Raw genomic sequence first — 23,338 nt, forward strand, 5'->3', positions numbered from 1 at the left:
ACAATATGTTTTTTACAAAATAGGATACCACATAAGAAAACTGGTAAAACACCATATGATTTGTGAAAAAAGTTATCAACCTAATATTAAATACCTAAGTGTGTGAGTGTTTAGCTAAAGTGATGTTACTTGATCCTAAAAACAAAAATAGATTCTAAAACTTTGGATTGCATGTTCTTAGGCTATGCAGAACATAGTGTTGTCTACAGATTTTTTGTTCTTAATAGTAATATAATTGAACGTAATACTATAGTAGAAATAAAAAAAGTTTAGTTCTTTGGACATCCCTTAAAAGAATAATGGTATATATGAACAACATATAGATATTGCTAGTGATGTCATGTGTGATGATGTCAAAAAAGTAAAAGACAAAAAGGAAACTTTCTTTGGAGATGATTTTTACACTTATCTAGTTGAAAATGATTCAACAAGTTTTTTAGAAGTTATTAGTGTTCGTGGTGCAAAACATCGGAATAAGGCCATTAGGACTTTATTCAATTAAAAAAAAATACTTGGATTTTTAATGATTTTCATATCTCATACGGGATGTATGATTTGAAATATACACTTGATGAAATCATCTCTACGAGTGTCAATGGAGGCCGCTTTCATGAGATCTTAGCAAGATCTCTGGAATATTCATGAATATTGAACACACACGACCTAGTAAGCGCAACATAAAATAATAAAAATCGTGGATGTATTGTGATTGATATACTACTAACACATATTATATTTTATGGTTCATATAACTTATTATACCAACTAGACTATTTACTAAGTTCGTCAATTTAGAACTAGTTGATATCACTTGTTATATCAGCTATGATAGATTACAATTTATATGAACCCATAACTTTCTTCGTTGTTTTCTTCTATCTCCTGCCTTTTCCCATACTTGGATGTGACAATTCTAATTTTACTATACAACTACAAGGAAGTTAGTCTGTTATGTATTCGGATGTGAGTTAACATGGTGAAGATTAAAATCAATGCATAAAATGAGACATTAAAGCTGGGTTAAGAAAACCAATGGTTTGGTACATATACGATTTATTGTTTTTCTTCAAAATCTTCAACTTGTTTTAATACGATTTAGAGTGGAAGGTTTTTAATTCATTTGATAAATTGGCCTTGGTTTCAACTTGGAAAGGAAAAAGAACTGATGATACTCTCTCTCCTTTTTTATTTATTTTTTATTTGGTCTTTGGTGGAGTGCGTTTGATAATGGAGGTACCAATCAATTAGTAGACAAAGAATGTTGGTTTTTATAAAATTATTGCATTTGTTTATTCCCGGAAAAGCAGATTTTGACGAGGGTTAATCTCAATTAAATTTATAATTATTTAAATAAACGCAGATGTAAACATAGAAAACAATTTTCGATATGAAAATTGTGTAGCAAAACACTTTATTTTTGAATGGGTAAAAATCTACCCCCTCCATAGCAAACACCCAAGCAAGGGGGTCACCTACAGTGAATTTTGATCCAAATTCTACTGCATGAATAAAACTTGGTTCCAATCAATCATCCAACAAAAGCTTAATTTTGAGGCTTCTCCCACTTGAGTGGCTTGACAAGTTCCCAGGTGAAATCAGGGTCATCTCTTCCAAAGTGTCCATAAGCAGCTGTCTTGAGGAACCTGTAGCCACCCCTCTTGAGATCCAAGTTAATGGTGATCATTCCAGGCCTGAAGTCAAAATTCTCCTTCACAAGTTGAAGAATCTCCTTGTCGGGAATCTTTCCAGTTCCATAACTGTCAATAAAGACTGACAATGGTTCTGGAACACCAATTGCATAGGAGACTTGAACAATGCACCTGCGTGCAAGTCCACTTGCTACAATACTCTTTGCTGCTTGTCTTGCAACATAGGCACCACTTCTATCAACCTTAGTAGGGTCCTTTCCAGAGAAAGCACCGCCTCCATGTGCACCCCACCCACCATAAGTATCAATGATAATCTTTCTCCCAGTGAGACCAGCATCACCATGAGGGCCACCAATGACAAATCTACCAGAAGGATTAAGGTGGAAGATGGTCTTGTCATCCATGTACTTCTTAGGAATCACAGGCTCGATAACATGCTCCTTAAGATCCGCAGCAATTTGTTCATTAGTGACAGTCTCATCATGCTGGGTGGAAATGAGGACAGTGTGGACACGAACCGGAACCATGGCACCATTCTCATTGTAGTACTCTACTGTCACTTGTGTCTTACCATCTGGTCTCAACCAAGCACAGGTTCCATTCTTCCTAACCTCAGTAAGGCGAGCTCCTAGTTTGGTTGCAAGGACATGGCTCAGTGGCATGTATTCAGGGGTTTCATCAGTGGCATAACCAAACATATGACCCTGGTCACCAGCACCAACTTCTTCTGGGCGCTTGGTGAAGTGGCCATGCACACCCTGAGCAATATCAGGACTCTGCTGCTCAATGTTCACCAACACCTTGCATTTATCAGCATCAAGACCTACATCATCAGAGACAAATCCAATGTTGCGGCAAGTGTCGCGAACAATCTTCTCATAGTCTATGTTGCCTTTGGTTGTAATCTCTCCGAAGACCATGACCATGTTAGTCTTGGTGCATGTCTCACAGGCAACCTTGCTCTCAGGATCCTGTTCAAGGCAGGCATCAAGCACTGCGTCTGAGATCTGGTCACACAGCTTGTCAGGGTGGCCCTCATTGACGGATTCAGAGGTGAATAGAAATGTCTCTGTTGCCATTTCTCAAGCTGCATAAAATAGAAAACAAAACAAAATATTTAGTCTAACATGGCCCAAAAGCTTGAAAAACAAAAGATCCAGCGAAGCAAATTGATGGAAAATCCTGAAATTTGATGCTGAAACTGACTGAAAAGTTTATCTTTTCTTTCTGAAAGTTTAGCTAGGAAAACAAAATCAGCCAAGATAACAAAGTACGAGATCAATTTCTTCGGCATCTGACAAAGAGTAGTATAGAATAAAGAACATACCATGAAACATAAAAATAAAATGACAAGACATATTACGAAAATTGTATTTTTCTTAAAATAAAACTCGACGAGATTGAGATCAGAACTTGATGTAGTGATGTTTCTTTTAAGTGCATAATGATAAGGTGGTTCTCTTTCTGCATTAGACAAATTTATATATATTTTCTTGGACGTTGTTTACGTTGTTCTTTAATCAAGAATTAAGTTTTCAAATAATCTGAATAATAAAAATTTGCAGAAAAACTTTAGATTGTCGAAGTTAAACTCTAATTGCAATACGTTTTTCATTTTTTATCTATCTAGTAATATTTTATGCAAAACTGAGAAAAATACATCCTTCTTCCCATATTTTTTTCATTATTTGCATTTTATTTTTACAAAACAATTCATGTTTTAAATCATTTATTTTTCTCAATTACATCTCTATTTAAAATATTTTTCAACTAACTTAGATTATTATTTTTTATATTTATGAGAGAGTGAAAATACCTATAACATACTAGAATTAATTAAATCACTTTAAAATAAGGTCTAATTACTCCAAATTAATACCAATATAAGTAGCGAATAACAATAAAGTTTGGTGACAAATACTAAATTGTTTTAATAATCAACATTGTTATTATTACAATTAGTTAAACGAGTAAGAATTTATAATACTATTTTACTAGTCCTAAAATTAAGACATGGTGTAAAATAAGGTTTTTAATCCAAATTTTCATCTATTGAACATTTCTTAATCCATAAACAATTATCTCAAAGTACAAAGCAACAATGAAAAGAAACATTACTCTGTAAATATATGTCACTAACTAAAGATGGAAAAAAAACTGCATTTCAAAATGTTGCAATGAGGATATCCTCTAAGCCAGGCAAATCAATGGAAATAATGCTAAGGTTAAATTAAAAAAAGTAACATAAACAAAATGAGAAATGTTGTTTAAAAAAACACTTGTTCCTCTCTCTAGATCTGATTTAGAGAGAGAGAAAACACGGAATTTTATTCCAAAAACAACGTTCGACTAGAAAAAGAACTGAAACAAACAGCAGGTTTATGAATCAATATTTTAACATCCAAACAGATATCTAAGAGTGAACGACGCAGAGCGAACAGTGACACAAAGTTAACCAAAGCGGAGCAATTCAAAAGAGGAATAGAGAAAAATAAATCAAAAATTGAGATCTGTAACTGTAACGGTCTACAAACTATTCTTGAATATTAAGTGTTACTGCTACCGACAGGGTAGAATAGCAGCACCAACAGAGACATAAGCGATGCAAAACCTCAAAACACAAATGACAGAAAGTAAAAATGTAACAATAATACGATGAAAGAAAGAGAGAGAGAAAAACAAATAAACATGCGTACCTGTGGTGAGAGAGATACGAATAATAGTTTGGAACAGAGCAGAGAGAGAAGAGCTCGTAGAATTGCAGTTAGCAGTGAGAATCACACAGCATCACCTCCAAACGCTTTATTTGTAGAAGCCAAGTAACGGCTAGATTTCACGGCCAAATGAATGGCTGCGATTTGTCACGGTTGGTGGTGAGAGAGAAAAATAATTGCGTTAGACACACATAATTCCCTAAGCATAAATTCCCGGTGACGTGTTACCTGATGGTTCCGGTCGCTCTCTTACCAACTTCAATTTTGAAAATGCTGACGAATATAAGAAAAAAATATTAAGAAAACGATTTTGTTAAAAACTAAACCTACTTAATATTTATTTCAAATATTTAATAATATATGTTAAATATCTCTTGATTAAAATCTTTAATTATTTTTTGTGTACTCTAAGATATTTTGTTCGAAGGTAGAAACCATTTTTCTTTTGGTCGACATTATTATATAAAAGACAATGTTATTCATGAGTTGTTTCTTTTAGCATTTTCTTAAACTGAGTAGAGGTCATGCAGTAATTTTATGTTGCTGCATCCAAATAGGTCAAGGGCCAGTAAAAGGCATTAAATATAGGTCAACGTAATTTAATACTTAAGTATGATTTTCATGAGCATATTTAGAGGTTAATCTTTTAAAACACTCCAAGTATTACATTAACATATTCTAACAAAAAAATAGTTTAAACAACAAAAAAATATTGTTATAACTTTAAGTTTAAGTTTAGGAAGCAAATCAATGTAACTATTCACTCTCTTAAAAGGGCTTACATTAGCTAGCTCCCATGTTTTTCATATCTTCCCAATTGTACTGAGCTTATTATTGCAATGGAAATTATACATGTTTTATTCCTCTCAGAAAAAAAAAAAAGAGAGAGAGAATAACTAGAATTTACTTTGTTAGATAAGAATAAATTAGATACATGACTTTTAAAATGAGGGTGAAATGTATGTTAATAAACTATTTAAATTGAGAAATATTATTTCTATTTTTACCAATTTCACATAAAGTGTCAAATTTTAATTTTTAAACTCAAATTAATATCATGAGTATTATAAGAAAATTAAAAATGTGGCATGCAAAATATGAATTTTTAAAATTCCTTTAATAACCAATTATACAAGTCATTTTGTTTATGAGAAAATATTAAAAAAATTACTATTTAAAGAGTAATGTTAGTAAACGTACATTTTTATCAAGCAAAATAGCATAAATTTGACAAGAGAGGTACGAAACCCATATATAATAATATACTAGAACAACATAATCAAAAGAAGATTATGATTATGATATATTTCCTACATTTGAAGTAAATATAAGAATTGCTGCAGAGGACCCTAGCCCTTTACTTTTTTGTTGTTATAACAATAATGTTATTAATTTTAAAATATATGGACAAATTCTTGGATAAGTATTAAACCTAACACTTCATCCATGGAAGTTTTATATTTAATAAAGGTAAGAAATGAGAATATTTCCCGATTATATAATTATATATAGATTTTTTACATAACATTGGAAAAGTTAGAGACTAAAATTATAAAATTTGGCAAGCCCTATTCTGATGTGACAAGACTACTTGGTGTTTTATTTATTAAAATCTTAGTTCTTCAGCTTTAGGTAAGAACCTAAGTATTAAATTAATATTGTGTAGAATGTATAAATATATATTACTTTCTAAACAGAAATAAACAAGCGGGGATAGCTCAGTTGGGAGAGCGTCAGACTGAAGATCTGAAGGTCACGTGTTCGATCCACGTTCACCGCAATTCTGAATTTTTATGCTATCCTCTCTCCTCCACTTTTGGAATCATTTCTGAGTAATTTAACATAAATAATATAAAATTATATATTGTCTCTCAATTATAGAATAATATTAACCTCTATAATAATTACTTTAAAAATTATAAAGGATATCTAAACTTCACGTTTTACATAATTGAAGACATTATCTTAAATAATAATAAAATAAGAGTATAATAAACACAACATATCATAGACATATGTGAATAAAATTAATAATAAATTTGATAATTATAATAAAGTATAAGAATAAAATATGGTAGTAAACTATTATTAAAGGATTCAGATAATGAATGCTACTAAGTGGCAAAATTCAATAAAATTATGGTTTTTTATTGAACACTTAATAGCTTGATTTTTCTTTAATTTTGATCATAATTTCTCTCAATGTAGAATAATATTTTGTATACTTTTATGCAGTAGCAAATACCAAATTTAAAGAGAAATCAACTAATCGATGAAAAAAAGAAAAAATATTTTGTGAATAATGGAAAAATAAATGAATTAATCTTCTACGTTTTGTGTATAATGAAAAAAAAAATGAATTAATCAACTAGAAGAGGCCAATTGTACAAGACAAGGTTCGTTCATGCCAAATATTTTCATTTGAGTGGAAAGGAGAAAAGTAGAAGTAGTCTCTCAGCATCAATTTCGCCCCAACAAAGGTATTTTCGTTTTAGCCAAAAAAAAGTATTTATTTAACTTGAAGTGTTAGTTTCACTTAGCGAAAAACACTAGCTTCAGTGAAAGGTTATGAATTTTTCAACATATAATTAGCTGAAAGATAAATAAGTGGATATTATTAAAAAATCATTAAATAAAAATAATTAATTGTTATATTAACTAAATTATATATTATTTTGAAGATTATAAAAACTATTGATATAAAAATTAAATTTCTATTATTGATAAATAGTTTATAACTAATTAGATACTAATTTAAAAATTATTTATGAATAATAGAAATTAATTTTGGTATCAATAATTTTTTTAGTCTTTAAAATAGTATATAATTTAGTTAATATAGCAATTTATTATTTTTTATTTTTAAAATTAATTTTTATTTAATAATTTTTTTTATAGTGTGTAGTGATATTTTGTTTTTGTGAAATCTAAAAAATACTTTGAAGTTGAAAAATAATACTTGTACCACAAAGTTGAAAGCTTAAATACATCAATTGTGTTATTTTCTCTTCTCTTCTCCTTAAGGATTATCCTACTCATGATGACTATTTAATCTTTCTTTATCTTGAAATTTGAATGATTTTGAAACTTCGTTGTAATTTATATATATATATATATATATATATATATATATATATATATATAAAAGTGTATTTTATATTGTGTCTTTTAATTCTTTGTTTAGTTTTATACTTAGTGCTTACAAGTAGATAAATTTATATTATTGAATTTGAATTTGGAATGTTATTGGAAAATATATATTTTTTTCAGAAATAAACTAAATCATACAAAGGTTATAGTTGTTGCTGGGAACAGATTTGATGTTTTTTTTTTTGTTATAATTGTTATGTTCTTAGCTAAGGAATCAAATGAAGTTATTATTGTTAGATTTCTTAGTGACAAAGTCTAAAGAATTAACTTGGTTTAATATTGTGGAATACGGAAAACTCAATATATAATATATAATTATATGTATGATTAAAGAATTCAATCCTAACATTGGATCATATATAAAGTTACAATCGTCTTATTTTATTCTTAATAAGCTCAATATATGTAAACTTATGTTTAATTTGTTCAATATTTCATATATAATTTCTATGCAAGTTTTAGTTAAAAAATGTATTAACTATTTAAGTGTTTGGTATTCCTTAAAGATATGACAATCTTTTTTTAAATGTGTTAAGTTAAAATTGGTTCACTCGTCGAGATAAACTATCAATTAGTACAATAAAAATATAATAGTAGTCTAAAATATAAAATAAAAAATGGCATCATAAAAAGGAAAACAAACATAATAAAAAATTATAAATATTAAAATATATTTTTTAATGACAAAGAGTCAAAAATTAACTTGATTTAATATTGTGAAATATGGAAATTTTAATATATAATTATATGTATGATCAAAGGATTCAATCCCAACATTCGATTATATATGAAGTTACAAATGTCTTAATTTGTTTTTACTCAACTCAATATTAAATACCAATTTAAAATTAATTTACAAATTTTATTAATAATAAAAACTATTTTAATATTAATAAATTTCTTATAATATAAAACAAACATAATAAATAACTATGATATTAAATATTCAAAATAAAATTATATTTTTAAATTTGCAAAAGTATAAAATAATTAATAAATAAAAAATTATTAAGAAGGTAAAAAAGAAAATAAAATGCGGTGAACGTGGATCGAACACGTGACCTTCAGATCTTCAGTCTGACGCTCTCCCAACTGAGCTATCCCCGCTTGTTTACTTTTGTTTAAAAAGTAATTTATGATTACAAATTATAAAGGTGGTGACGTGTAATATGCGTGTCTATCCAAAACGTGAACGTTTTGTCCTTCTTCATACGGGTTAAGAATTATTGGAAGAAAGGCTTCACACCGTTCTTCCTCTCATTCTCTCTCCAGTTGCTTCAGCTCTACAACAACCTAACAATGGGAGGAAGTTCAAGTTTCAGGGATGAGTATACCTTCGGTGCGTTCAATTCTTCCTTCATTCAATCAAATCTGTTATTGTTACTATTACCTTTTGTTAAGCGTTGACTTATTGAAACCAATTTTATTTCATTTGTGCGCAGAACAAAGGCTCGAAGAATCGCGGGAAATTGTGGCCAAATACCCCGATCGAGTCCCTGTAAGCCCCTTCTTCATTCTAATCACACTCTTCTCTAGAATTACTAACTCATTTTTAATCATTCAATATTTGTTTTCGTAATATTTAATCTCTGTTTGTGGATGGATCCTTATAGCTCTGTTCATCATTGCACTCTACTGTTTATAACGAACGATTCACGTGCCAAATTTTTATATAAGCACTCGGAAACGCTGAACATGCTTTCCGTAGCCCTAAATTGCTCATTTTATAATCCGATTATTCTTTTTCTTATGCAGGTGATTGTGGAAAGATATGCCAAATGCGATCTGCCTGAGTTGGAGAAGAAAAAGTAAGATCAGCGGCTTGCATTATTGAAATCATCATAAGAGATATCAACTGTAGCCGTAAATTGAATTAGGAACATATGTGATTACATTTATAAATGCATAAAATATAATCATGATTTCGGTTTTTAATGTTTTTATTAGATACCTTGTTCCTCGAGACTTGTCTGTTGGGCATTTCATTCATATTTTGAGTTCCAGACTTAGTCTGCCCCCTGGGAAAGCTCTCTTTGTTTTTGTGAAGAATACCTTGCCTCAAACTGGTAAGCCTGTACTATGAGCCCAATGGTTTCTTTCTTCTTATTCAATTTTATTGTTGTTGCTGGGGCGCTGAAATTTCTTGTGTTTGTGATTATTACAGCTAGTTTGATGGACTCTGTCTACAGATCATTCAAGGATGAGGATGGATATCTTTACATGTATTATAGCACTGAAAAAACCTTTGGCTCGTGCATAAACTAAACTATACCCTGTACATTATAATGTCCAACCCTGACTTTGTGATGTAACGATCAAGAAACCTTGTATAAATTTGTTATATGTATGGAAATTATCATTGATTGTTATGTTCTGGTTAACCTTTGCCAATAAATAAATAATGTGTGGTTTTTAAATGATTATACTGGATTTAGAGTTCATGACCACTGATCTATAGGAAATTGCCTATAACACCCTTGTTGAGTGTGGAAAAAATATGAGAAGTTTTCATCATCTCTTTAGAGTTTAGACCACTATTTCGGTTGGTATAGTTCATCTATATCTACTATGTTGTGCACGTTTCAGTTGTTTAAGGCAAACGGGAAACAAATGTTCGTCTTTCATATATTTGTCAACCATTTGCAATGTATATGTTTTTATCTTAGGGAAACTTATGCTATCATTCCATGGGTTTATTTGATCAATATTCAATCCTTCTGTCTGTTTAATCTCATGGTTAAATCAACTTGTTATTTGTATCGAAGCCTGTCTGTGTTTGCTTCATCTTGAATAATAAAAGGCCAATCCCTCAACGGCCTCGTCCTATTTTAAAATATGAAGAAACATTAACAGCGAAAATACTGTAAGGGAACACGATTAACAAATCAAGATGCAAAGTGTCAACTAAAGAATGCCCAGGATTCGTTTTGTATATCTCATGCTGCAATGTCAATTTAGAAGAGACACATTAATCCCCCACGTAGGCATATAACTAACAGAATCTGAAGAAGATGAGGGACAAGAATCTGATAGGAAATAAATGTAAAATATCAAAGAGTGTTACATCTGCTCCCCCGTTTTTGTTTGCCTTTATTTGTATGGTAATCATTCCTTGATGGAACCTCCAACTGCTCTTTTTGAAAGCCTATTGCTCCACTGCAGTTTATGTACAATGATTAAGAAAACTACCTACTAATCTCTGGGGTTATGTTTCTAGCATCTACATATTGCAAATTGGTACAAGTAAGATTTGAACTATTCCATTTTGTACGTTATATTTCTTTGCAAACCAGAACCGTAGCAAGCAAACAATCAACAAATGCTTTCTATTTCAGTGCATCAAGGCCAAGCTTAGCCAACTCAAGTACAAGAAAAGACAAGCCAAACTACTGTACACAACCCGCATATATATATATATATATATATACATGATTATATTTCCTTGGGGATATTTTCCGCAAGTGTATCAAATTTAGTGTATGCATCTTCATCAAAGTCAAGAACAAGGCAAATTTTCTAGGTAACGAATTCAAGCACTGGAAATTTATCGAATGATTACATATCTAAAAATCTAAATTTTTGTGAAATTTTGTGTACAAAACAGTAGTGATAGTATCACATAGTTGGATGATTGCAGACAGAAGCTTTGGTAAAAGTTATCGGAGATTTCATTTTATTAAGTTTAACACTTCATGTTATGTCGTCATGTCTGTATATTCTGAAAGATATAATGGAGTTAGCTTTGAAAAAAAAATTAAAGGACATTTCAGGCATATTAAATTAAGAATTTACTTATTATAATGTCGTAAATATAAGAGTGAGATTGTTATAATTGCTCTAAAACTTTTGTCTAAGATTTTCAATTTCAAGTAAGAGTACTTAAAATTTAAGTTTATGGGTTGCTGAAATTTAATTCATTCACTATAATAAACTTTGGGATGTTGAGTTCATTTGCAATACTTTTCCAAAAGTTTTCCTAAATTATATTATTGTATCAATTAATGAGTATTTAATAAATATTTTAATACTAGATGATGTATACTTTTGAAACCAAAATATTTGTTCAATACATATCAATCTGTTTAATTCTTATTTAATATTTTGTGAACATTTTAATACTAGATGATTTATGTTCCTACAAGATCTAAACCCTGCAGAACACTTCCTCTGATGATGTCTTGTGCTGTTTTTCTCGTCTTGTCGGTCTTTCGGTTGGTCTTCTTCCAGCTGGATCTTCGGCTTGGACACGACGGGGGGAGTACCTGCGAAGAGACTCCGACGATCAAGTCAGACCGAGAGCTAAGTACTAGAAGAGTGGGGAGTGAATAGTTACCTTGAGTGTTGTGCCTCTTCTGCTATTTATACTGCTCTAAATGGGTTATGGCTGTTATGGACCTGCTTTAGGGTTCAAACGAAGGCCCAATTATGCCTTAACCGTGCTTATCACCTAAGTTGGCTTGTTTATACCTAATTATGTGTTTAGTTTTGCATCTTGTCGTCTAGTCGACTTGGTCGTCTGGTCGGCCTTTCGGCCATCAGGTAGTACATATGCCCCCCAGGCTCGAGTGAGTTGGTTTAAACGTAACGTAGAGTCGAATTGCCGTGAGTATTCGCATGCCGATTGTGTTCGTGATTGTTTTGTTGTTGGATGTCGAGTGTGGTTACTTCTACTCGAGGCGCGTGTAGATGTAGTGGTGAAAGACGTATGCTAGATGTAATTTTTGGCGGAGAGGTTTTCTTTCGAACTTTCTTGGCCGAGAGGCCGAGAGGTTTTTCTTCTGTACTCTCGACAGGGATTCACTTGGGTGAATTCTTCCTTGGCCGAGAGGTTTTCTTGCGAACTCTCTTGGCTGAGAGGCCGAGAGGTTTTTCTTTCGTACTCTCGGTAGGGATTCACTTGGGTGAATTTTTCCTTGGCCGAGAGGTTTTCTTTCGTACTCTCGACAGGGATTCACTTGGGTGAATTCTTCCTTGGCCGAGAGGTTTTCTTTCAACTCTCTTGGCCGAGAGGCTTTTCTTTCGTACTCTCGGCAGAGATTCACTTGGGTGAATTCTTCCTTGGCCGAGATGTTTTCCTTTCGTACTATCGGCAGGGATTCCCTTGGGGGAATTCTTCCTTGGCCGAGAGGTTTTCTTTCGTACTCTCGGCAAGGATTCACTTGGGTGAATTCTTCCTTGGCTGAGAGGTTTTCTTTCGAACTCTCTTGGCCGAAAGGCCGAGAGGTTTTCATCCGTACTCTCGACAGGGATTCACTTGGGTGAATTCTTCCTTGGCCGAGAGGTTTTCTTTCAACTCTCTTGGCCGAGAGGCCGAGAGGCTTTTCTTTCGTACTCTCGGCAGGGATTCACTTAGGTGAATTCTTCCTTGGCCGAGATGTTTTCCTTTCGTACTCTCGGCAGGGATTCACTTGGGTGAATTCTTCCTTGGCCGAGAGGTTTTCTTTCGAACTATCTTGGTCGAGAGGCCGAGAGGTTTCTTCCGTACTCTCGACAGGGATTCACTTGTGTGAATTCTTCCTTGGCCGAGATGTTTTCCTTTCGTACTCTCGGTAGGGATTCACTTGGGTGAATTCTTCCTTGGCCGAGAGGTTTTCTTCCGTACTCTCGACAGGGATTCACTTGGGTGAATTCTTCCTTGACCGAGAGGTTTTCTTTCGAACTCTCTTGGTCGAAAGGCCGAGAGGTTTTCATCCGTACTCTCGATAGGGATTCACTTTGGTGAATTCTTCCTTGGCCGAGAGGCTTTTCTTTCGTACTCTCGGCAGGGATCACTTGGGTGAATTCTTCCTTGGCCGAGATGTTTTCTTTCAACTCTCTTAGCCGAAAGGCCGATAGGCTTTTCTTTCGTACTCTCGGCAGGGATTCACTTGGGTGAATTCTTCCTTGGCCGAGAGGTTTTTCTTTTGTACTCTCGGCAGGGATTCACTTGGGTGAATTCTTCATTGGCCGAGAGGTTTTTCTTTCGTACTCTCGGCAGGGATTCACTTGGGTGAATTCTTCCTTAGCCGAGAGATTTTTCTTTCAACTCTCGGCAGGGATTCACTTGGATGAATTCTTCCTTGGCCGAAAGGTTTTTCTTTCGTACTCTCGGCAGGGATTCACTTGGGTGAATTCTTCCTTGGCCGAGAGGTTTTTCTTTCAACTCTCGACAGGGATTCACTTGGGTGAATTCTTCCTTGGCCGGGAGGTTTTCTTTCAACTCTCTTGGCCGAGAGGCCGAGAGGTTTTGCTTTCATACTCTCGGCAGGGATTCACTTGGGTGAATTCTTCCTTGGCCGAGAGGCTTTTCTTTCGTACTCTCGGAAGGGATTCACTTGGGTGAATTCTTCCTTGGCCGGGAGGTTTTCTTTCAACTCTCTTGGCCGAGAGGTTTTGCTTTCGTACTCTCGGTAGGGATTCACTTGGGTGAATTCTTCCTTGGCCGAGAGGTTTTCTTGTGACCTCTCTTGGCCGAGAGGTTTTTCTTTCGAAGGAATTCATACGTAGCTGGTAAGTCTAATTTCATTAAATGTGGTGCCTTGTTAAAACCTCTTCAATCAACAAGCCTTGGGAAAAAAGATTGAAGGTAGGAAAGAATACACCCTTAATACATATCAGCTAAAATACATTTTCAAACGACTGGCGTTCCATGTCTTGGGAACTCCCCGTCCTCTCGGGTTCATCAGGTGCTCGAGCCTTGTTTAGGAATTCTTTCAATTCCTCCAGCTGCATGTATTTGGTGGCTCTTTGGCGCAACTCATCCATTGTCGTGGTCAGCTGCATGCATAAACTATCAAAAAACGGTCCCGGCTTTAGCGCAGTTACCATGTGTTGCATCGCCACTTCGGGACTTAGGTTCCGTATGTCCAAAACCATCTTGTTAAATTTGTCCATAAAGGCTCTCAAGGACTCCGACTTCTCTTGTCGGATATTCACCAAGGCGATCGAAGTGAGGTGGTGTGGTCGGCTGGTAGTGAACTGAGCTCCGAACTTAGTTGCAAGTGTGTCAAAACAATCTATGGACTGAGCCGGTAGTCGGGTGAACCAGGTTAAGGTTGCCCCCTTAAGAGAGGTGGGAAATATTCGGCACCATAGCGCGTCTTCTGCCGTGTGCAAGCCAACCTGGGTTAGGTACGCGTTCACATGTTCGTCTGGGTCTGTGGTTCCATCATATTTATCCAACGTGGGATTGCTCCAGGTTCCCGACAAGGGAACTTCAAGGACGATTTCGGCAAAGGGGCTTCTTCGGGGTGTCGTGCCTAACACGTTATGCGAGGTCGGCCTTACGTTTTCCTGATACGAGCTTCCGACCTCATGTGTGTCCGCATTCGCGTGGTCCCGTGAGAGGATGTTATCCACAGCTTCCGGTATTTCCGGCTTCTCAGCAAGCTTTTCTTTCATCCGAGCATTCTCCTTCTTCAAAGCTTCCATTTCCTTCTGCATCTTCAAGATTAACGTCATAGGGTCTGGATGGCTGGTTTCTTCTTACGCATTCCTATCGTTACCCGTCATGTTCCTCGTAGTCACCATGTGGACAATTCGTGGGGTTTTTTCTTCTCGCCCCCACGGTGGGCGCCAAAATGTTCCTACAAGATCTAAACCCTGCAGAACACTTCCTTTGATGATGTCTTGTGCTGTTCTTCTCGTCTTGCCGGTCTTTCGGTTGGTCTTCTTCCAACTGGATCTTCGGCTTGGACACGACGGGGGGAGTACCTGCGAAGACACTCCGACGATCAAGTCAGACCGAGAGCTAAGTACCAGAAGAGTGGGGAGTGAATAGTTACCTTGAGTGTTGTGCCTCTTCTGCTATTTATACTGCTCTAAATGGGCTATGGCTGTTATGGGCCTGCTTTAGGGTCCAAACAAAGGCCCAATTATGCCTTAACCGTGCTTATCACCTAAGTTGGCTTGTTTATACCTAATTATGTGTTTAGCTTTGCATCTTGTCGTCTAGTCGGCTTGGTCGTCTAGTCGACCTTTCGGCCATCAGGTAGTACAATTTATAATCTACAAAGAAAAATATGTGTTCAATCTAATCTCTGTGATGTTAATTATCCATAATATACAATAATTAAAATTAATTTAAATTTTAAATTTATTTTATTAAACAAATAAACTTAATTAGTCAAATTTGAATAATTTAAAAATAGTTCAACTTATTTATATTCTTATTATTTTTAACTAGTTTACTATAAAAAATATGTTAATTATTAAAATTAAACTCTTAAAGAAGAGATATCTCAGTCAAAGATTAAAAAAGAAGACAATTAATTTATCTTTCAAGGAAGTAACTATTAAAAGATTATTTCAGAGATGACAATGTCTGAATAATTAATTTAAGAACAATATACGCAATCATACATGTCAAAGAGACAACCCAATTGAATTAGCAATCACTTTCCCAAGTTGAATAATTCAAGTACATATATCAAATTCAAATTTCAACACAAATGAGTTATAAAATTCAACCCAAAGGTACAAAAACACACTCCAGTGCCTATTTCTGGATGAACTCATTAATATAAAGGAAGACCTTAATTTTTATATATTTTCTTGTCACTTAATTTATTACTTATAGAAGAGATTCTGTCTTCTTGTGACAGAATCCTGATTAATTTTTCAAAAAGAAATTGTCTTGCACTTACCAGGTCCTCCATTAATTAATACCAAACGCTCTCACTTTATCAAAATGATCAGTTATTGCAGCCATCAAAGAATAGAAAATTTCTCCGGCAGGTAAGGTGGCTGATGCACCAAATAGTCATATTGTCCCAAAATTTAATATTAAATATGGTATGAACACAAGTATGGTGATGAGCCACAATAAGAAGATTTCAAAGTCCGATAGCTTGAAGCAGCATCTAATACTGCAGGCTACAGCCGAAGACACGGTTTGGTTAAAAAGGTAAGACCTACTCTCACCTTCACAACATTATTTCTCAACCTATAAATACAGTTCCCTCTTCCCTCTTCTCTCACACTGCAATCATATATATTACATTACATACACAAAATGGCTGGATTTGTACACGTGCATGCAATGCTCTCAACCTTCCTTCTAATTCTCTCCATTTTCCCATTGGCCTCCGCATCTTTGAAGGTGGATTTCTACAAAACCACGTGTCCTTCTGCGGAATCAATAGTGAGAAGTGCTGTGGAGAAAGCCGTTTCTCTCAACCCAGGCATAGCCGCTGGTTTGATCAGAATGCATTTTCATGATTGTTTTGTGAGGGTAAGCACTTCATCTTCTTCATCACTATCTATCTATCTATCTATCATATCTAAATATCTAAGATGAGTTGTTGTAACATAACATGCAGGGCTGCGATGGTTCTGTGCTGTTGGAATCCACACCGGGGAACCCATCGGAGAGAGACCACCCTGCCAACAACCCAAGTCTACGAGGCTTCCAAGTCGTCGACGAAGCCAAGGCCCAAATAGAGGCAGAGTGTCCTCACACTGTCTCCTGTGCAGACATTCTTGCTTTTGCTGCTCGAGACAGTGCCAACAAAGTTGGAGGCATAAACTACGCAGTGCCAGCTGGACGCAGAGATGGTCGTGTCTCTATCAGAGATGAACCGTCACAACTTCCCCTTCCAACCTCCAACGCAGACCAACTCATTGCTGACTTCCGACGAAAAGGCTTGTCTGCAGATGAAATGGTGACACTGTCTGGAGCCCATTCCATTGGCGTCTCACACTGTTCCTCCTTCTCCGACCGCTTGTACTCTTTCAATGCGACCTTTCCTCAAGATCCTTCTATGGATTCCAAATATGCTACGTCCTTGAAATCCAAGTGTCCAGCAGGGAGCGATAACACAGTGCCTCTGGATGCATCCACTCCTAACCGTTTGGATAACAAATACTACACAGAGCTGAAGAAGCACCGTGGTTTGCTCACCTCAGATCAGACGTTGCTCGGCAGCCCCTCAACCAGGCCAATGCTACTCACCAATGCTAAACATTCTTCAGTCTGGGCACGCAAGGTTGCTAAGGCAATGGTCCATATGGGTTCCATTGACGTCCTCACCGGTTCACAGGGGGTTGTGCCCTCGTTAATTGACTCTCCATATCATTAAATTCCTTCTTCCTTCACTCAATTGTTCATACCTCCAAACATCTATTTCCTCTTTCTTTCCATTCTTTCAATTATTTTCCTTTGGTTACCTTTCTTTCTTTCCCCAATTAAATTCAATTATTTGTAACCCAACTAATTCAAACTAATATATTCTTATCTGTTTTTGCCCTTGATCCTAATATTCTTATCTTGTTTTTATTATAAAATTTTGTATAATAAACATGAAAACAATATTTTTTATTTTATTTCTCTTATAACAATAGAAGAATACACAACATTAAAAACGATCTCATGTTAAACCACACTAATAAAATTGAGTCATTCTCGTTGTATAAACATTAAGCTTGGAAAAGAATTTTATAAGGTAAAGGGACTTAGGAAAGTTATGGAATTTAGTGGAGTGGAGTAATAGAAAGGTGGGTAGTGAGATCGATAACTTACTGCATAACTAATTTAAACAATTTTTAAATTATTATTATATAATTTTTTTAATTTTAAAAAATATTAATTATTTAAAAATAATTTAACTGAAATTGTCAATAATTAATAATTTCAATTTAGATAAAATACACTTAAGTTTAAGTATCCGGTTGGTAACTTTAATTAAAAATAAAGTAACAAATATATAAATTTAACTGATGTTGATAATTTTAACTCAAAAATACTTATTTTTTTGTAATTTTTTTTGTAATTTTTTCAAAGTGAATTGCACCTTTTTATATTTCTCCTACTTTTATTATAGGATGAGGATATTTTTACACTAAAAAAAATCTACCTTATAATCTAAAATATTAATATTTTAATTATATTTTTTATCTTAAAATCCTGATATATATTTTTATTAAATTAGTTTATAGAGTGATTGTTTTTTGTTTGGAATTGTTAAAACATCATCTACTTTGATTATACATCAACGTCAAAATTGAGAAAAGACCCTCTATCCATGCTTCTTCTCAAGACTATTATTGGAAATTCAGCAGCTACTCTTGCGTCCCCACCACTTTGTAATTCTCTTGCTTAAGCACATTCTTCCCTGAACTATCCCAAACCAGACGGTCAAACTCAAAAGTCAAAACTACCAGTTGCAATGGCAAGTACTATATATAACTGTAGATACTCCAAACCTCTACCAAAGCAACCTTCACAGTTATAAAAAATCCACCAACAATTACAGGCCATGGTCTAAGGTTGATGATCAACAACATGGCAATAGAATTAGAGTGGTACGATCTGGTGTGTTTCGGCATTGTTGGTGTGACCTTGGTAGGTTCCTTATGGGTGGTTTGGATGCACGAAGGGTCCTCCAAAAGCGAAGATGAGAGGCTTCTGGCGGGTGGAGAAGAGAATGGAACGGTGATCGGTGGCGTGAGGAGCACCAAGTTATGGAGCAGTTGTTGGCCGGGAATGCACCCTTTGTGGCTCTTGCTCATACGTTTTCTTTCCTTTCTCACCCTTGCCGTCTTGCAAACGTTGGATGTTTGTGACTACGATGTTACCATCTTCGTTTACTATACTGAGTTTGTTCTTTTCTTTCCTTCCAATTTCCACCATATTTCATCCTCTAGTCATACACTAATTTTTAGGTTAGGCTTGTATAAGAATTAAAAAAGATTAAAATTTCATGCGTAAAGAACTAAAATTCATGCTTTTTCTTTTTAACTAATTTTATATTAACTTATAATTCTAGGACCCACGAATCGGACATCTCACTTGTAGAATGTGTATCTGACATTTGTAGAACATGTATCGGTGAAGTGTCAAATTTAAAAAATATTTGTTCAATTTTTTACAATTATAACACAATTTTAAAAAGGAGAAATACATTAATTTTCTAAAAACTCAAATTTATTGTATAAATTTTTATTATTATTATTATAAAAATAAAATAAAAATTATTTTGAACTAACCATGAAAAACATATTTGTGCTTCAAAAAAACATCTCAAACATATTTATATACATGAATCTTTATTGTCAATTTATAGATCTGTATATGTGTCTCATGTCTTACATTTTTATTTTTAAGATTATACGTATATCTGTATTCGTGTTAGTCCAGATTTATGTTACATAGTCTTAATATCTTACTTTACATGATTTTGTATTTAAACTTATTATCATTAAAGAGTATTATTATATTTTGTTCAAATTTAAAAATAATTATAATAATATATTTCGATTAGATTTTTTAATATTCTTGAGTGTTTATTTTACTTTAGAGTTTTAGAAAATTATGATATTATATTTATTTAATAGAATTTTATATATTTATTTAATTATTATTTTTAATTGAAACTGTCTTAGTTACATTGTGAATCGATTTTAGAAATAAGGTTTTGATATTTTTTAGCTAATGTGAAATTATTTTAATTATTAAAATAATTAGTTGTTACCGAAATAATATAGCATCAATTGCCAATCTTCTATTATTTCCTATGATTTTGGTTGAGACATAATTACCACATTATTTTCTAATACTAATTGTAGAATGAAGAAGAAAAATAATGTCTAGAAATAATATATATCTCTGCGTCTCCTCTATTCGTATGTATTTCAGTACAAATAAAGTATTATATATAATTTTAATTTATAATTTATAATTTGATGTTCAGTGCATTTAATATCTAAATTTATTATTATAAAAGGTTGTGATTTTCAAATTTAGAAAATAAAAAATAATGAATTATTTTAATATACTTAATCCTAAAAGTAATGTTAAATGAAGCAAAATCTCGTTTAGAAAACAGTTATATCTGATCAACCGTTGTCTGACTTTCAGCTGCCTCTTCCCTTCCTCTCTGATCCAAGGTATCTTCAAACTCCAACGTTTCGTCTTCTCTTTCACAATTCCACCTCAACCAACCAATACCCTCTTTCACATCATGTCGTTCACACCAAAACCATACCTTCGTTTATTCCATTAATGGCTACAGCTACTGGCTTCGTTGCCAAGTTCCGTTTTGTGCTTTGATCCTCATTCTCTCTGTCATAACATCCTCAATGCACATTATAAAGACCAAAGCACAGCCCTTGTACCACAATCACTTGTGGATTCCCTGTTCACTCCTCTGTGGCTTCTCTTGTACAGAGCTTTCGCATTCTTTTGCTTCGCTCGTATTCATTTTGATATCATTGCCTTGGATGGACCCTTTTCTTTCTATTATCATACTCAGTAAGATCATTCATTATTGTTGGAGATTCCATTGACTAGAAATGATATAAGTGCCACTAGTTTTACTAGAAAGTTTTACTAGGAGGATGAGTGGACTTAAACTCACTTTCTAACCATGTATCACTCACCAGATGTTATGCCTCAATTCACGTGATTCTTGTCTTGTTCGTGGACCGTGAGGACAATTTGATCTGATTATATCTTTTTGCTTTTAATTTCAGGTGGACTTTCACATTAGTTATGATATATTTTGCTGTAAGTAAAGCGCTACCATCTCAAATTGTAGGGCCTAGGAAAATCACATGTTCTAGGGAATGAGGAGTTATGAGCGGTGCAGTTGAAGGTGTATCATCTAATTTGCGTTTATATTTTTGTTTATGTAGTTGGGGACAATAATATCTGCACACGGATGTTGGCAGTACATAAACAAACCTCCGCTTCAAAATGAGGAAGTGGATTTGTTTCTGAGAAGGGACTTGGAGGAGAGTATGCCTACAAACCCTATTGCCTGTAAAGACAAAGAAACGAAAGCTTCCATCAGCTTGTACAGCCAATATGTTGAAGAGGAATTTAAACAAATAGTAGGATTCTGGGGGTACCTCATGCAGATTACCTATCAGGTTTGTCAAACCTATATTAGATTCCAATTTTCCTCTAGATAATTATTCTTACAATTGTTATTTGATGATGTCTGGTTTTAGACATTGAAACCTGACAAGTTTATGCATATCCTATTTTTGGGTCCTTGTATGTAAACTACTACAGCATCTCCTTGTAGTGAAATTCTATACATTGAAATAGATATTACCAAAACCAGCGTTTCACTTAGTTTATGGTATGGCACACAATTCACAAGATCCAAGATCTTGAAGGATACTTCTTCTTTTCTTTCATTTTTCATTTTTTTTTTAATTTGTCACCAATTCATTGAACTGATATTCTGCATTTCACAGACAAGCGCAGGAGCTGTCATCCTAACAGATATTGTATTTTGGTGTGTTATCGTCCCATTCTTATCAATTTCTCATTTCAAGCTAAACATGGTGAGAGTAATGTAACCCTCTCTCTCTCTAAGCTGAATTTTATTGCGCATGCTTTCCTTTTCTATTCTTGTGCTTTCACTGAATACAAGTAGTAGATTTGCTCTACTTAAACCTTGTTTCGAAATCCCTTTTGCTCACTGGTTCATAAGTTGCATGATGATTTTTTTCTAGTCTTTTTGTATTTCCTTTCCTCTAATGTTTGTTCTCACAACACTCAAACAAGGCCTTAATAATTTGTCTACATGGATGAACAAGCGCTTATATTATACTTGACATTTAGAAGTAATGATACAGTCAATGACTTTGGCTGGTCTTCACTTGGCAGTTGATGGGTGCCATGCATAGTCTGAATGCAGTTTTCCTTCTTTTGGATACAGCGTTGAATAACCTTGTAAGTAACACTCAAGGAAATGAAACTTGGAACTGATTTAAGAACGACTAGGTCCTTCTCTTTTGCAGCTCATAGTTTCAATTTGCCATATTCTTATTTTTCAGCCTTTTCCTTGGTTTAGAGTCACATATTTTATGCTCTGGAGCTGTGGCTACATAATTTTCCAATGGATCATCCACGCATGTGGTTTTACGTGGTAAGATGTAACTGTATTTTCATACTAATTGCATTATCAGCTAAAAGCTTTCTTTCATCACCCGAGGATTTCTTCTTCTAACAGGTGGCCATACCCATTTCTTGAGCTTGATACCCCGTGGGCTCCCATTTGGTAAAATACTATATATAGCACTACAAATGTTCTGTCTTCTTCAACTTATGCTTTCTATACCAAAAACAAACATCTTATTTTCACGTATTTATCTACACATATTTCTCTACTATACAGGTATTTGTGTTTGGCGGTAGTTCACATACCCTGCTATGGCTTCTATTCACTAATAGTGAAAGCAAAAAATATGATTCTTATCAGATTCTTTCCTCCAGCATTGTTTAGGACATAGGAAATTGCAGAAAACTAGGAGTGGCTTGTTTACATGTCTTGATAAACAAAAATTGGGTTTACACTTTAAGCAGGTTTTTCCCCTTCAAGCGTTCTTCTTCCAAAAATGCTTCAAATTGGACTACAGAATTTTTTTATTGATCTGTATACTATAGGAAATTTCAGATCACATCAGTTTGACAATGAAAAAAGAGGTCATTTTCATAATTTTGCCTCTCAATCAGATTCTCTTTGAAAGTTCTGACTACTTATCTATACCTGCTCAACAACTTGTTAGTTACTAGTACTTACAAGAATGAATACATAACATAATTGCAGCTTTATCACCAACCAGCAAGTTTTGAAAATTCTACACGACAATATTGTCCCAAAGCTCAATAACATGAACTGATAAAATTCAAGATTTTAATTATAATTATATAAAAAGGAATCCAAACAAACACTAAAGTGCTTGTCTAAATTGATTATTTTTGGAAAATAGTTATTGTTTATGACTAACTTATTAATCTTCTGACAAAAAAACTCACTCTAAACCTTGTCTTTCAAATTTTTGAATAAATACTTAAATTGATTTTTAAAGATACAAGTTTACTCAAGAACAACC

General features: G+C 33.9%; 5 protein-coding genes and 2 non-coding genes across 8 annotated transcripts; 4 read left to right on the forward strand and 3 right to left on the reverse strand.

The window, feature by feature from the left end:
• Positions 1–1,363: 1,363 nt before the first annotated feature.
• LOC137830172 (S-adenosylmethionine synthase 1) lies at positions 1,364–4,546 on the reverse strand. Its single transcript, XM_068637347.1, has 2 exons — positions 4,346–4,546; positions 1,364–2,736 (listed from the first exon to the last, which is right to left on the reverse strand). The coding sequence occupies exon 2, from the start codon at positions 2,726–2,728 to the stop codon at positions 1,544–1,546; it is 1,185 nt and encodes a 394-aa protein (XP_068493448.1). The 5' UTR covers positions 2,729–2,736; positions 4,346–4,546; the 3' UTR covers positions 1,364–1,543.
• A 1,524-nt stretch (positions 4,547–6,070) lies between these two features.
• On the forward strand, positions 6,071–6,143 carry TRNAF-GAA (transfer RNA phenylalanine (anticodon GAA)). Its single transcript has one exon. It is a non-coding gene; the product is annotated as a tRNA-Phe (tRNA).
• Positions 6,144–8,547: 2,404 nt separating this feature from the next.
• Positions 8,548–8,620, reverse strand: TRNAF-GAA (transfer RNA phenylalanine (anticodon GAA)). Its single transcript has one exon. It is a non-coding gene; the product is annotated as a tRNA-Phe (tRNA).
• A 77-nt stretch (positions 8,621–8,697) lies between these two features.
• LOC137830181 (autophagy-related protein 8i) lies at positions 8,698–9,882 on the forward strand. The gene is made up of 5 exons (XM_068637356.1): positions 8,698–8,852; positions 8,956–9,011; positions 9,269–9,321; positions 9,461–9,579; positions 9,678–9,882. Exons 1-5 carry the CDS (start codon positions 8,813–8,815, stop codon positions 9,776–9,778), a joined length of 369 nt encoding a protein of 122 aa, XP_068493457.1. The 5' UTR covers positions 8,698–8,812; the 3' UTR covers positions 9,779–9,882.
• A 4,228-nt stretch (positions 9,883–14,110) lies between these two features.
• Positions 14,111–14,953, reverse strand: LOC137829408 (uncharacterized). The gene has a single exon (XM_068636210.1). It carries the CDS (start codon positions 14,951–14,953, stop codon positions 14,111–14,113), a length of 843 nt encoding a protein of 280 aa, XP_068492311.1.
• A 1,461-nt stretch (positions 14,954–16,414) lies between these two features.
• Positions 16,415–17,748, forward strand: LOC137828283 (peroxidase 5-like). The gene is made up of 2 exons (XM_068634776.1): positions 16,415–16,724; positions 16,813–17,748. Exons 1-2 carry the CDS (start codon positions 16,506–16,508, stop codon positions 17,569–17,571), a joined length of 978 nt encoding a protein of 325 aa, XP_068490877.1. The 5' UTR covers positions 16,415–16,505; the 3' UTR covers positions 17,572–17,748.
• A 963-nt stretch (positions 17,749–18,711) lies between these two features.
• On the forward strand, positions 18,712–22,941 carry LOC137830175 (uncharacterized). 2 transcript variants are annotated; one of them, XM_068637350.1, is made up of 8 exons: positions 18,712–19,087; positions 20,963–20,996; positions 21,125–21,361; positions 21,695–21,784; positions 22,110–22,175; positions 22,280–22,371; positions 22,456–22,503; positions 22,621–22,941. In XM_068637350.1, exons 1-8 carry the CDS (start codon positions 18,762–18,764, stop codon positions 22,733–22,735), a joined length of 1,008 nt encoding a protein of 335 aa, XP_068493451.1. In that variant the 5' UTR covers positions 18,712–18,761; the 3' UTR covers positions 22,736–22,941. The 2 variants fall into 2 exon arrangements, with proteins under 2 accessions (XP_068493451.1, XP_068493452.1); XM_068637351.1 differs by having other exon boundaries at positions 22,297–22,371.
• The last annotated feature ends 397 nt before the right edge of the window (positions 22,942–23,338 follow it).

The sequence above is a fragment of the Phaseolus vulgaris genome, chromosome 7, assembly GCF_000499845.2.
Source record: "Phaseolus vulgaris cultivar G19833 chromosome 7, P. vulgaris v2.0, whole genome shotgun sequence".
NCBI lineage: Eukaryota > Viridiplantae > Streptophyta > Magnoliopsida > Fabales > Fabaceae > Phaseolus > Phaseolus vulgaris.

What these genes read in the sequence shown, in the direction of transcription:
- LOC137830172 (XM_068637347.1), bottom strand. Translation starts at nt 2,728, where the DNA reads ATGGCAACAGAGACATTTCTATTCACCTCTGAATCCGTCAATGAGGGC.
- LOC137830181 (XM_068637356.1), top strand. Translation starts at nt 8,813, where the DNA reads ATGGGAGGAAGTTCAAGTTTCAGGGATGAGTATACCTTCG. An exon ending in AATACCCCGATCGAGTCCCT is followed by an intron (nt 9,012 to 9,268) that starts GTAAGCCCCTTC and finishes TTTCTTATGCAG; the next exon opens with GTGATTGTGGAAAGATATGC. An exon ending in GAATACCTTGCCTCAAACTG is followed by an intron (nt 9,580 to 9,677) that starts GTAAGCCTGTAC and finishes TGATTATTACAG; the next exon opens with CTAGTTTGATGGACTCTGTC.
- LOC137830175 (XM_068637350.1), top strand. Translation starts at nt 18,762, where the DNA reads ATGATCAACAACATGGCAATAGAATTAGAGTGGTACGATCTGGTGTGT. An exon ending in ATCTTCGTTTACTATACTGA is followed by an intron (nt 19,088 to 20,962) that starts GTTTGTTCTTTT and finishes TTTTAATTTCAG; the next exon opens with GTGGACTTTCACATTAGTTA. An exon ending in ATACAGCGTTGAATAACCTT is followed by an intron (nt 22,176 to 22,279) that starts GTAAGTAACACT and finishes CTTATTTTTCAG; the next exon opens with CCTTTTCCTTGGTTTAGAGT.
- LOC137828283 (XM_068634776.1), top strand. Translation starts at nt 16,506, where the DNA reads ATGGCTGGATTTGTACACGTGCATGCAATGCTCTCAACCTTCCTTCTA. An exon ending in TTCATGATTGTTTTGTGAGG is followed by an intron (nt 16,725 to 16,812) that starts GTAAGCACTTCA and finishes CATAACATGCAG; the next exon opens with GGCTGCGATGGTTCTGTGCT.
- LOC137829408 (XM_068636210.1), bottom strand. Translation starts at nt 14,953, where the DNA reads ATGACGTTAATCTTGAAGATGCAGAAGGAAATGGAAGCTTTGAAGAAG.